The sequence below is a fragment of the Hydra viridissima genome, unplaced genomic scaffold, assembly GCF_058129835.1.
Source record: "Hydra viridissima isolate aposymbiotic clone 2 unplaced genomic scaffold, HvirCarnegie_v1 scaffold_11, whole genome shotgun sequence".
Taxonomy (NCBI): domain Eukaryota; kingdom Metazoa; phylum Cnidaria; class Hydrozoa; order Anthoathecata; family Hydridae; genus Hydra; species Hydra viridissima.
The window spans coordinates 4,733,682-4,746,525 of NW_028324310.1; the positions used below are offsets into that span (position 1 = coordinate 4,733,682).

The 12,844-nt window shown below is 28.2% G+C and overlaps 1 protein-coding gene across 8 annotated transcripts in view; it reads right to left on the reverse strand.

The window, feature by feature from the left end:
- Positions 1-985: 985 nt before the first annotated feature.
- Positions 986-12,844, reverse strand: part of LOC145190847 (rho guanine nucleotide exchange factor 12-like) — a 37,037-nt gene continuing 25,178 nt past the window's right edge. For 7 of the 8 annotated variants that reach the window (XM_090066028.1, XM_090066027.1, XM_090066029.1 and 4 more), the window contains 24 exons: positions 11,580-11,639; positions 11,436-11,487; positions 11,212-11,264; positions 10,089-10,182; positions 9,857-9,933; positions 9,678-9,761; positions 9,537-9,578; positions 9,144-9,431; positions 8,986-9,061; positions 7,606-7,688; positions 7,458-7,512; positions 7,004-7,088; positions 6,858-6,892; positions 6,258-6,464; positions 5,927-6,000; positions 5,801-5,833; positions 5,673-5,718; positions 5,505-5,575; positions 5,358-5,411; positions 5,240-5,274; positions 1,941-2,056; positions 1,813-1,856; positions 1,636-1,677; positions 986-1,515 (listed from right to left, as the gene is read on the reverse strand). In XM_090066028.1, the coding sequence (XP_089922154.1) occupies positions 1,405-1,515; positions 1,636-1,677; positions 1,813-1,856; positions 1,941-2,056; positions 5,240-5,274; positions 5,358-5,411; positions 5,505-5,575; positions 5,673-5,718; positions 5,801-5,833; positions 5,927-6,000; positions 6,258-6,464; positions 6,858-6,892; positions 7,004-7,088; positions 7,458-7,512; positions 7,606-7,688; positions 8,986-9,061; positions 9,144-9,431; positions 9,537-9,578; positions 9,678-9,761; positions 9,857-9,933; positions 10,089-10,182; positions 11,212-11,264; positions 11,436-11,487; positions 11,580-11,639 (1,917 nt within the window). In that variant the 3' untranslated portion in view covers positions 986-1,404. Of the gene's footprint in view, positions 1,516-1,635; positions 1,678-1,812; positions 1,857-1,940; positions 2,057-5,239; positions 5,275-5,357; positions 5,412-5,504; positions 5,576-5,672; positions 5,719-5,800; positions 5,834-5,926; positions 6,001-6,257; positions 6,465-6,857; positions 6,893-7,003; positions 7,089-7,457; positions 7,513-7,605; positions 8,318-8,361; positions 9,062-9,143; positions 9,432-9,536; positions 9,579-9,677; positions 9,762-9,856; positions 9,934-10,088; positions 10,183-11,211; positions 11,265-11,435; positions 11,488-11,579; positions 11,640-12,844 lie in introns of those variants that run through there. The other variant, XR_016444793.1, reaches the window with a different exon arrangement.

The following is a 12,844-nucleotide window of genomic DNA, read 5'->3' on the forward strand; positions in this document are numbered from 1 at the left end:
CACTAAAGTGTGTTTTGAATGAGGTTTTGTGACGAAACTATAAGCAGAATATGCATTTCATAATGTCGAGAAGAAACTGAATGCAAACAACTTTTTTTTAATATTAAAATTAGCTTTCATTAACCTAGCGTTTTGAGGTCCCTCAACCTAACATTGTGTAGTGGAATGCAAAAAGTATAAAAGATAAGTGAACAAAACATTTAAAAATATATTCAGCATTGAAAATAAATAATATATGCAGAAATTCATGATAAACTAAGCAATATTGGCAACAATACTACCTATTACTAAACCTGGCATTCTGAGGTCCCTAACGAAAAAAGCATGTCCTAAATATTTATCTAAATGCATATGAAAATTGTATTAAAAACTACTAAAATTTTTTGGCAATCTAGCAAAGTATTATTTAAACTCTCAAAAGTAAAAACAAAGTATATTCTCAAATATTTGGGGCTTAACAAAATCTTTAAAAACACCTAACATTTTGAGATCCCTTTACCTGTATTTTATCAGCATCCTTTAAAGACAATTGCTATACAAATATCAAATTGAGTAATATATCAAAATGTTGTTTTTTGGGTTGAAAATTCTAAAATTTTAAATTTTTTTTACGCGTGTAGCCAAACCTAACGCGCGCATTGCACGCGTTAAAGGTGTGCACAAAAAGTATTTTTATTAACAAATTTTAATTCTTCTACTCAAAAAACTATTATCTCAACATATAACAAGTTTTTTTACGATGTTCATCGAGTTTTGTTGAGTTTTTGCCGTTTTTGATCATCCTGAGTCTTTATGTAATCTGAAAAGTGAGTATAATAACTGAAGCGAGAAAGAAAACAGCATTTGAAGATGTTACTTGACAATTACCAATATAGAAAAGAAAGTACATACTTATGTATCTTATGTATCTTTGTACTTTTGGGTTTGGCAATAAAACTTTAGTAAATTAAGGTAACACACCAACAAAAAAATAACAAAATCAATATCATACAAACAATCATCATAAAAATAACGAATGACATTAATCTTCCGCAAACAACACGTGCTATAATACAGTTGATAAAAAATCACATATGCAAAAATCTAAAAAGTTACTCAGATACAAACGACAAGTACATTTCTAACATCAGTCCGTTCACTAGTAAAATTCCGGTTATGTATATTATTGTAAATGTGGCAACGAATAAATTAACAGAAATTGGATGGGCTCAAAAATACTATTAGGGTCATAATTTCATAATGAAATAATAAAGCTGCAATTCGATTGAAAATAACAACGCTACAGCGCTTTGGAGCATTTAAAAACTGTTCAGTTTAAACTGCGTTCAGTATTTTGTCTTTTAGTAACCAAGCACAGCATACTATATTCTTTTCAATTGACGACTTTACATACGATTGCTTCATTTAAAATGATTGCGAAACATTTGTATCAATTGGTGGGCGTGATAATTCTGCATCTAAAGGTATTTTATCAGCTCCTGTTTTTTTACTGAAGATCTTAAATGGACTCGTTACCTAAAAATAATTTGATTGAAGGATGAAAGCATTTCAGATGACAAAGCAACTTAGGAAATAAGAAACAAAATTTATACTAAAATTTAGAAAAATACAAAAATAGAAAAAAATTCTACATACTAAAATACCGGCGTCTTCTTTTATGTCAGTCTGACTATTGGACTAAAAAGAAGTATCAATAAATTGTAAATACTTAATTACTTTTTACGTAATAAATCCATTATGAATTTACATTCCTTTAGATAATTATCTTTTAGTGTTTCCAAAGTCAAAAACATTTCAAAAAGAGAAACATACTCGGATAGAAGTAACACTGCTTTGATTCGATGATCTGTGAACATCTGAAAAAAGAAACTTATTCTAACTTTTCTTTTACACAGGATTCCATAATTACATGATTAGACGGCTGCAAACTAAATTCTCACCTGAATACGATGCACTAGTCAAAAGGTTGGAAGGCTTTTGTTCATCATCCAAATCTAATGATTTATTGCCTAAATCATAACGGGGGTTTTCCTCATTTTCTTCTACAAAGGAGGTTCTAAAGAGAACAGTCTTTTAAGATAGAACTTTCTGAAGTTTGATAAAATAAAACCTGCGTTTAAAACAGAATTTCTTCGGCTTGACCAGTCTATATTCATGCACAATTTTTGAAATATAATTAATTATATAGCAATTGTATAGCACCATTAACTTTTTAATGAAATCTTATACCACGGTGTGACCTATGTCCTATACTGTGTCCTATGCTGTTAGTCTTATGCTCTGAGAAAGTCCTAATGTAGCATATAAAAAATCTGTATATTGTAAAACAATAATTTGGGGAAAATAGTTTTTTTATCTTATTTAGATATCTATTTATTATTCAAAAAAAATAAAAATAAAAAATAAGCAAATATTTATTTTGCAATATACAAAAATTATTTATAGCGTAGGATTTGCTTACGTCACATCACGATAACTTTGAAAGTTTAAATTGATAACTAAAAAGACACGCAAAAAGCCGATTTTCTAATTTTTCAAACTAAAGATTCGTATTAATTGCTGACAAGCGAAAAATAACTGAATTTTAACAATAAAAAAAGGTATATCAAGAGAAGAAAGTGAGCTTTGAGATCACTTGTTACTCTTTGTGTCTTTAGACCTCGACTCCAGAATTTCAAACATGCTTTAAAAATATTCAATAAGATTAGTCAGCTACTAATTTCTCTTGAACTACAAATAATTCATTAAATTCTTAAACTAAAACGAAGCTTATGAAACTTTTATCAGCAGATTTTTGATTTTGGTAGAACACTGTTAATGTTCTATTTCTAACAAACCACAGATTGTAACCATGCTCCGTCTGAAAGTGAGTTGCAGAGAGTTGGTTTCAATCATTGAAAAAAGAGATTTTAATGGTAAAGATAAAGAACGCGCACCAATAAAATTCGAAGATGAAAAGTTGGAATTTAGCTTTTATGACAAATAGTGACTTTTTTCTTGCTTTCAAAAAATGTTTAGCACAATTTGTTAACTGCGCATCCATTTAGTAGCGATTGTTCTAAATATAATTTTTTTAAAATTCGACTTGTTTCAGATAAGTGAAGTTTGCACTTCATTCTTTATTAACGGAAAAAATACTGATGCCTAATATAAATCCAGTAGGGTAAAGGTTGTATCAGTCCTTAAGTCGCACCAGTTGAATATAAATGCAGTAGGGTAAAGGTTTTATTAGTCCTTAAGTCACACCAGTTGAATGTAAATGCAGTAGAGTAAGGTTGTTTCAGTTCCTTAAGTCGAACCGGTTGAATTTTGAAGTAACTACATAGACATGTGTGCAAACAATCGCAACTCATAATATGTCACAAAGTTCTTTATAGTATTACTGTCAGTCGTAAACCAATCAGAAGAAATATATCTTGTTATAAACTCTCATCACAAGTAAGTTTACTTTCGTTTTCTTATAATTTTCTGCAGAGGTTTGGTAGTTAATCTTGCAAGTTTCAGTAAGTTCACATAATCGTTTGGTCGCTACGAACTCGCATTCATTCTGTTTAACGTTAGGTTATGTGTGCTTATAAATTAACTTGTGCCGTGTAAAACGTACCCATATGAGATTACTATATCGTACCAGTTCAACTACCAGACCATAATTATGTCACAGTTGTCAAAGCGAAATTATAATAAATGGAAACAAGAAGATATAGAAGTTACTAACCAAATTATTGAAGAAAATTATTGGGTTCAACAAAGCTCATAGAAAATTGAATCCCTTTAACCAAGATTAAATAAGAATGTCAAACCTAAGGATATCATTGAAAATATGGAGGAATTAGCTATATACGTTCTCAATTTAAAGTCAAACTTTTTTGGGCTTACTGCAACCGAGCTAATAAATTGCTTATCAATTGAAAGAAAAATATAAATTACAACACCATTTCTATACAGAAAAAGAGATGTACTAAATAATTACTTATGCCTTGTGTTAACAGATTAAGACATAAATACTTTAATAGTCTTGCTTAATTGAATTCCTAGGTGTGACTTAGGCCAACTGTTTTATTTAGTTGGTACGAATTAGGAAAACAGTTCCTTTAGTTGTTAAATAAAAGCAATATTAACATAAGTTTTGAATAATACATATAACTTTTATTTCTTTAACAAGCCATTTTTTCTCATGGGGTACAACTTAGTCAACCTATGAACAATATTTCAAATATGAACAAGAAATCCCAATTATGTAAATATTGTTCACCCAATAAAAGATAATCACACAAATATTATTTAATACTTTAACTGCTAATCAAATAACTGTTGTTCAACAATTATTTAAACTAGTAATACACACACACATACAGTATGCGACAAAATTATTCATACCCTATTATAAAATGTTGCTATTACAAAATGTTGGTATTATAAAAAGTTGCAGCAATAAAACAAAAACCATATTAAAACAATTTCAATAGATACTAAAAAAAAAAATTATAAAAACTATTAATAATTTTATATGGTACCACAAAACCCTGCAGAGCAAAGTCTATATAGTATCGTTCATTCAGAAATGTTCACACTTAGTCTCTTCAAAAGCTCTGGCAGAAACAACAGGCTCTGGCTTTACTTCTCATATAATTAGCTTATCTTCTCTGGATGTTGTTTTTGGTGGACAGCCTGAATGTGCTTTACTTTGCAGTTTTTTTTATATTTATGCATTATTGATTATACAATTACCTTGCTTTTATTACATTTTTTTAGCAATTTTTCTATAACCTAAGCCACTATCATGATCATCAACAATCATTTGCTGTATTTCAACACTAATTTTGTAGGTCTTAGGCAATTCAGAAAACTTTTTAAATAAAAGAAGTAGTTGCTAAAATATTTTAAATTTTACTTCTGTGGTGCAGACAAAAAAATTTTTTAACAATTTACTAGCAAAAACAATCAAAAAATAAGTTTACAGTACTAAAATAATCAAAAGGTATGAATACTTATGTCATATATATAAACTTTTAATATTATATACTAAATCTAACCTAGCATAATAACTTTACAACATAATTATCAACACAGAATTATTCTTTATTATCATGTTTACATATATTTATCTTTTATGGCTATAAAAATAAACACATTAGAGAATGAAAACAAAAGTTAGTAATATGCCAGGGGTATCAACAATTTTGTCGCATACTGTAAATTATTTATAATTCCAATTTAAAAAATTACAAATAACTCTTACGATTCTAAATGAACACCAGAATCAGCTAGTTGAACCTAAAAGAAAATCGAGTCATTTAATTATAACTTTGATTTTTACAAATTTGTATGAAACTGAAACAAACAAAAAAAAAACAAACCAGCAAAGTGGAAAGTATCTCATGAAGTGTATATACTGATTGTGAGATAGTTGACTAAAAAAGAAAATGAAGTTTAACATAAAAACAATTTGAACAATGTTTTTTTTAAAAAAAAAAAAAAAATTAAAATAAAAGTTCTATGCGAACCTGTTGGCTGGCCATTGACAAGTCTTTACTAAGGGATAGTATTTCATTGACTGAAGCTGTTAGGTGATTGGCTAGAAAAAAATCCTTGCATTATAGGCAAGACAACAACAATCTTTAATACTATGTAATATTGCAAATCTTATTGTAAATATTGTATTGAAAAACTACCTTGATTCATAGCAGCAAGTACTAACTCCCTAGAATCACTTGGAAACTGAAATACAGCAAGAAAATTTTGAAACACGAACTTTAAGTAACCAAAGGAATTAAAAACAACTTCGACTAGCAATAAATACCTCAATATTTAACGGCACTCCTTCCTTTTCACCCTAAATATAAGCATTTGAAAAAATTTCCATCTGAAGAATAAACAACAAAAAAATAACAATAGCATTAAAACATGACTTAAACTAAACATTTACCATGAGTTCTTCCACAATACGACTTTTCTCTTCTAGCATTCTTTTAATCTCTTTGTCTTTATCTAACAAGTCATCTATAAAAAAATGATGCTCAAGCAAAAGGAAAACAAGCTGCAAATTTTAGATTATGCAAGCTGTGTAACAAAGATATTGTATATTATCTTACGAGTAAATTTTAGATTATGCAAGCTGTGTAACAAAGATATTGTATATTATCTTACGAGTAAATTTTAGATTATGCAAGCTGTGTAACAAAGATATTGTATATTATCTTACGAGTAAATTTTAGATTATGCAAGCTATGTAACAAAGATATTGTATATTATCTTACGAGTAAGTTCTTCTGCTCGTTCTTTAGTAGGTAATACTTTTTTTTCGATGACTGGACTTAATGGAGGACTAGGAGGTGGACTGACTTGTGGACTTGTAGGTTGACTGATAGGTGAAGGTTTAACAAAATTATCTTCTTCTGGAATTGGTGGGGAAATAGGACTCACAGAAGAGAGTCCATTACGGCGAGAAATGCCAGCATATTGATCTAAAGGTGAACAATGAAAAGCAGCAATATTAACATAAGAAGAATTAAAAAATTAGTAGTTTCCAAAAAAAAAGTGATTATGTAAACAATTACATTTTTACTATAGTTTCTAAAAATTGAATGCAGTTACACCCGCCACATAAAATGTTACTAATATGATACTGCATAGAATTTTTGCATCTCTCTAAGCCTCTAAATATCTATGCACAGGAATTTTATACAAATTATTTGTTAAACTAAAATGTGTTCTGAGAAGATCATGCAAATATCAAATGCAATTTCACTTGGGTCAGCTTTTAAACTTTAAATAAAGTTTTAATGCATCAGTAATGATATTTTATCAGAAACTGAAAAAAAATTGCATAACTGAGGTTGCTATATGAAACTACTTACCTAGTTTGGCTGTGTCTGCAATGTAGTTTACCCACCTTATAAAAGAATAAATTGACTTTAAGTTTAATAGAATCTGCAAACTGCAACTCTATCTTAAATTCATCAGAAAAAAAAGAACCGTAAGAGAGTAGAGGCAAAATACTTACATCTTTTTGGCATTAATTGAATGAGCCACAAACTCATAAATTTGAGGACCAGTTAATGTTAAAACCAAAAAGAAAGCTTTCAAATCTATAATTTATCATAACTATTATTTATTACTAAGTTATTATAAACTTTATTAATTTCTGATTTATAATGACTATAATAGCAAACCTAATATAAACGTTTTTCATAATAAAAAAAAATCATAACACATGTAATTTTATAAAACAAAAATGCAATGAAAAAAATAAACAAAGTTCTACAACCGTGGTACCTAAAATGGGCATTTTGTCCCCACATTTCAGGTATAACTGTGTGGAACAAAAGTGAAATAAAAGTAATGAAAGTAATCAGTAGAAATTTTTTCACTACCAAAGTGAAATAAAGTGAAATAAAGTGAATAACGTGATTGTTATCTTAAGAAGTTGGTAATAACTATTTAAAAAAAAAAGTTACCAGTTGCAACATCTCTAATGATTATGTTGGTGAGTTTTACAAGTGGACTGTGACCCTAAAAAAATCAAATTTCAAAGAGCTGAACTAAAAACCTTATCTTTACAAAAGACAATAATATTTTTTTTATTTAGAAATGGTCTAGCCTTACTGTATTATGCATTTTCAAAATGTACTTTTCGTCTTCTTTCTTAAGTAGCAGTAACATATCATTTAACAACACAGCATGCACATCTAAATATACATATAAGTTGAAAAAAAAGCATGTTGATCTTGAAATACACATTTATTAAAACAGTGTGTACATTAGGCTTGTAACTTTTCCAATTATTGTCACAATCTTAGTTGGAAATGGTTTAGAAATGAGGAATTGGCATTAAAAAAAATAGTATTAAGTTAATAGTATATATCATAAATTAGTTTTAAAAATGTTAGCCTCTAAAATTTTTAGATCTACACTTAACCGCAAAATTAACGCACCACTTATAAATTTCAACTTTTTTTGAAAAATATTATGTATTTCCCGAATTTATCAATTACAAAGATGATAATAATCTTTATTGTTACACCTTTTTTAGGTTTTATTCTGTTTCCCTTATTTAATTTCCAAATTATAGCAGCTTTTCATAAGTAGCATGTTTTGCTGTAATTAAACCTCACTTCTAAAAGAAAAGTATGTATTGGTTTTAAATTGTTTTAACAGTAGAAAAGATAACTGTTATTTGAGCAACACATTTGTTTGCAATGCAGCGTTCTAGATGAAATTTAAGTTGTGATGAATGTGTTGCAATTGTTACTTTGTCTGATGAAGGATTAACAAATCGCGAACTTGCTAGAAGATTTGGAGTGTCCTTTGTAGAACCCTACTGACAACAGTCAGTAGGGTTCTACAAAGGTTTGTAGAGACCAATGATCATGCTAGACGACTTGACTAAGGCAGAACACGAGCTACCAATGCCATGGAGGACCAATTTTTAATCCTTTGAACACTGAGAGAATGGTTCAATACTGTGTGAAGTCTTAGAAATACAACTTGCTATTGTTCATGGAACAGCTGTTAGTCAAGATACTGGAAGAAGAAGACTTCGTGCTTTAAATTTACGACCTTGCAAGGAGGCATGTGAATTGGGAAATACATGATTGAGGACAGATCTTATTTACAGACGAGTGAAGGTTTTGCTTTGTAAGTTCTAATATAAGTTCTCATCTTTTCAAGTATTTCTTTATGGAAATACTTGAAAAAATGAGTTTATAAAGCTGTAAGAAGAAAAATGAAATAGGTTTTTGAAAATCATGACAAACATCTCAAAAATCCTGACAATACAGTTAGAGATACACTGTCCTCCAAAACATAGGCAAAAACATTAAAAATACTTCTTTTTTATCTTTAACTAACATACAAATCAATTGTCCTAAAGAAAACTACAAATATTTTTTCTTTACAAATGCAATTTATTTGATTAATATATCAAATTTATAAGCTTATGCTCTGTAAATTTAATGGAACAACATGAAAGTAACATAAATTTACTTATTATCTTTGTATTGTTGATCTTCCACAACATATCTCCTTCATGTATAAGCTTGCGAGAGGTAATATCCAATTTCTGTGTAAAAGAGGAGCAACTATTGTTATCATTCTAATAATCATAATCTGATACAGAAAAAAGTGCAGCAAAACAAACTTACCCCCTCAGCTAGCTGGGCATTGTCAAGTTTTCGATTATCTTCTATCTTTTTTGCTAGTTCTTCAAGCCGTAGAATATTCTCTGCTTCTTTGACTTCTGAGTTAACAGTATTTAGTATATTTTTACAGCATGCTGAACACTTTTCTACTGATTTATAATCTAAATGTTGAGAGGGAGTTGCTTTGTTTATATTATCTAATAAAAGAGGATATTTAACTAGTCGTTGATGAGTAGATGCCAGGATATCAGTGAATTTCAGACGACGACACCATTTATGAGTTTCTTGTTTCTAGTTTAAGCAAAGTAAATACCATAATAAGAAGCTAACAAAACAAGCAGTTTAATACATTTTATTTTTTATTACATACACAAAAAGTTAAATAGAACAACTTACTGTCATAAAAGTATACAACTCTCGCTTTGTTTCTTTTAGTTTCTAAGTTAAACAAGTATTTTATTTATTCACAGAGGAAACTCATCTAAAATTCCTATCAAGGAAACAAGTTTATATTCATACATAAATAGAAAACCTTACTTTCAGTTTTTCTAAAGCTGCCTTTTGGCTTCGACAAAATTTAGAACATGCTTCTTTGGCTTGTCGACCTGCTTCTCCATCAAACTGAAAAAAAAAAAAAAGATTATATAACATAAATTAAGTAAAAAACAAAAATATATACAAATACAAATAATTGAAACGCAAAGTATTGTATATACCCTTTCAAGCATTATATCGCCTATAAACTCAATGACTTCATTTTTTGCTCGTTCTTTCATTGCTTTAAGTAATGATACTGAAATGAACACAATTTATATAATGCACATAAGTTCTAAATTGAGCAACAAGCATAACTGTAATAAAAACAATAAATAATAAAATGAATAATAAAAATTAACCTAAACATTTTAAACTTTTTCTTGAAAATGTTAAAAAACAGACAAAACTAACCATGAATATCAAGGAGCTCTTCAATATTAGGAAATATATCTTTCACCTGAGCTTCATTTAGAATGTTGTTTTTCATCAATGGCTTATAAAAAACCTAAAAATAAAATATTTATAGAAACTTGTTAAAATTTAAACAAAATAAAAAAAATAAAAAAATGCCATTTTTATGTACTAAATTAATAGAAATACTAGTGTTCAAGAAGTTAAGAAGGAAAGAGAAAGAATTATAAAAAAAAAATCAAAACAAAAGAAAACAGGATTACAATGATTTGAAATTAAAAATTTTAGATAAATGAGCCATAACAGGTAAAATAATAAAAATTCTACTTAACTTTAAAGGCTGTTAACTATGGGAAAGAGAGGGAGAGGAAGAAGTTTTTTAATATGAAATCCTTTTGCATGTTTTAAAACTATTTTTATCTTTTTGCTTTTATAACTGTTGATTAAATAAGTTAGAACTGTAAACTAAGTTATGTGGTGAATATTTAAAAGAATTTTAATTTGTAAGTGAAAAAAAGTAAAAACTTTTTTTCACTTACAAATTAAAATTCTTTTTTTTAAATATTCACCACATAAATATATTTCTTATCATTTATTAATTAACATAATTTTTTTTTTCTGGTTTAAAAAAGTAAATTAAGACTATTAGCTCAATAAAGTTTTAGAAGCCGGGTGTGCAGTAACCTTGAGTCTTCAGATTTGAGTGATTTTTGATAATTTTTGATAACAAAGTAATAATTTTTGCCTAACCTACTAGGGTCAAAATATTTTATAGAAAAATATGATCAATTACCAATAAATATTAATCAAAATATTTGGAATTAACAACCCATGGATTTTATTATCATTTTTTGGTCAACACACTTAAAATTAGAACTCTCCATTTTTAACTTTGTCTTGTTTCAAATGAAATTAAACTTACAGAAATTTTTGGAGGTTAATGTAAAAAAGGAAGTAAAGAATTATAACAACAACAACAGCAACAAAAAACTCATCAAATTTAAAATTAAAAATAAGCTTTGTAATGCTAATAAATAATCTTATGTCTTTATAAAAACTTAACTTTATTTTCAAACAACACAAATTTTAATAAAAGTTTATATAGGAAAAAAAGGGAACTTACTTTATACAACACTTTTAAATTACGAACATGTGTCTTTTCTGTATGAATCAACTCTAAGGAAAAAATGATTAGAATCATTTTGAATCTTCTACTAAAACTACCTCCTACATCAAATTTTTTTTATAAAACTAATCTGAAAAATCAGCATAATTTTTTTCATTTTGGTTTATTACCCATGAACCCTAAAAAGATTTCAATACTAAGAAATTATATACTCAAATTACCATGAATAACTTCCTGTCGTTTAATCTCTTTGCCTTTCAACTTCTTTAAAACCTAAATTAAAAACAAAGAAATATTAGCTTTATAACTTCGAATGTTTAGTTAATTATATCTTAAACAAAGTAAATATGAACATTTTAAGTGACCTTTTTATCAGCACATTCTTGCCAGTTTGGAACCTCAGTCTCTACTTCTAAGTCTGAGTCCTATAAAAATATTTAAGTTACAATCCTGTGTAAATAATTTAAACATAATTTTATGGAAATATAATTCTAGGAAAATAAAATTCTAGGAAAATATTTTGAATAAAAAACCATTACTATTACTAAATAATAAAAATGATTTATAAAATATTGAAAACACAGAAAAAAAAAACAAAAAAAAAAAACGTTTACAGAAACTTTTTATAACAATTTATGTAAATCTTATTTTTGAGTGCTGAATTTTTGAATTTAACATAAGTTACTTTTTATTACCCATAATTCTCTCATAACATGAGATTGATTATATATTTAAAAATTGGAAAAATTCAATACATAAAAACTAAAAAATCAGTTCTTTTTATTAGGCTTCAACTTTTATGATAATGTTAAATTATACTGGTTTACAAAGAAATTGAGGCAAGTACCAAAATACCTGTTTTTACCTAAACTTATCCATTTTTATTCATCACCTCTAGTTTTTTTAGATACGCATAGTGTGGATTTTGTGCATATATGGTACATAAAGGCATCTTTTTAGTAGTTATATATTAGTATTACATTTTCCAATTCCCTTTTTTTTATTGCCTTGCATATGATTTAGTTTTACTTTGTTATATTTTGTTTAGTTTTACTTATCAAAACATCTAGGATACCTCAACAAGGCCAATTCTTTCTGCTAAGTGTGTGACTACTTCACAAAAGTTGCACAACATTGAACCATCACTCCCCACCTCAGAACCATTGGACAAAAATGGTGCTACCTTCCAACACTTATCTACTATGTTCACAGTCTTAGTGCTGCTAACCTCAAAGAGGACATCTTTGTCAGACCTCAGATCCGAGAAGTGCTAAAGAATACTGATTTTAAGGAGCTTCTTAACTTAAAGGAACTAAGAGCATGGGAAGCATTCAAATCAGCCTGTAGCAGCTTCCTTGGTAACACACACTTACCAGATTACAAAGCCTGCATTGAAAAGTTGCTGAAGTCTTCCTGCTAAACCTTGGAGCAGTGAGTGATGAGCATGGAGAAAGATTCCACCAAGATGAAGAGTAACTTTCAAGGCAAATGGAACCTTGGAATGATGGGAGACTTCTGCTGGATGCTCTTGTGTGACATCCTGGAGGCAAAATACATTAGATCTTCTAAGAAAACACACCTTTGACTTTCTGTAGTACTATGAATTGTGTAATTGTATCATCCAAGTATA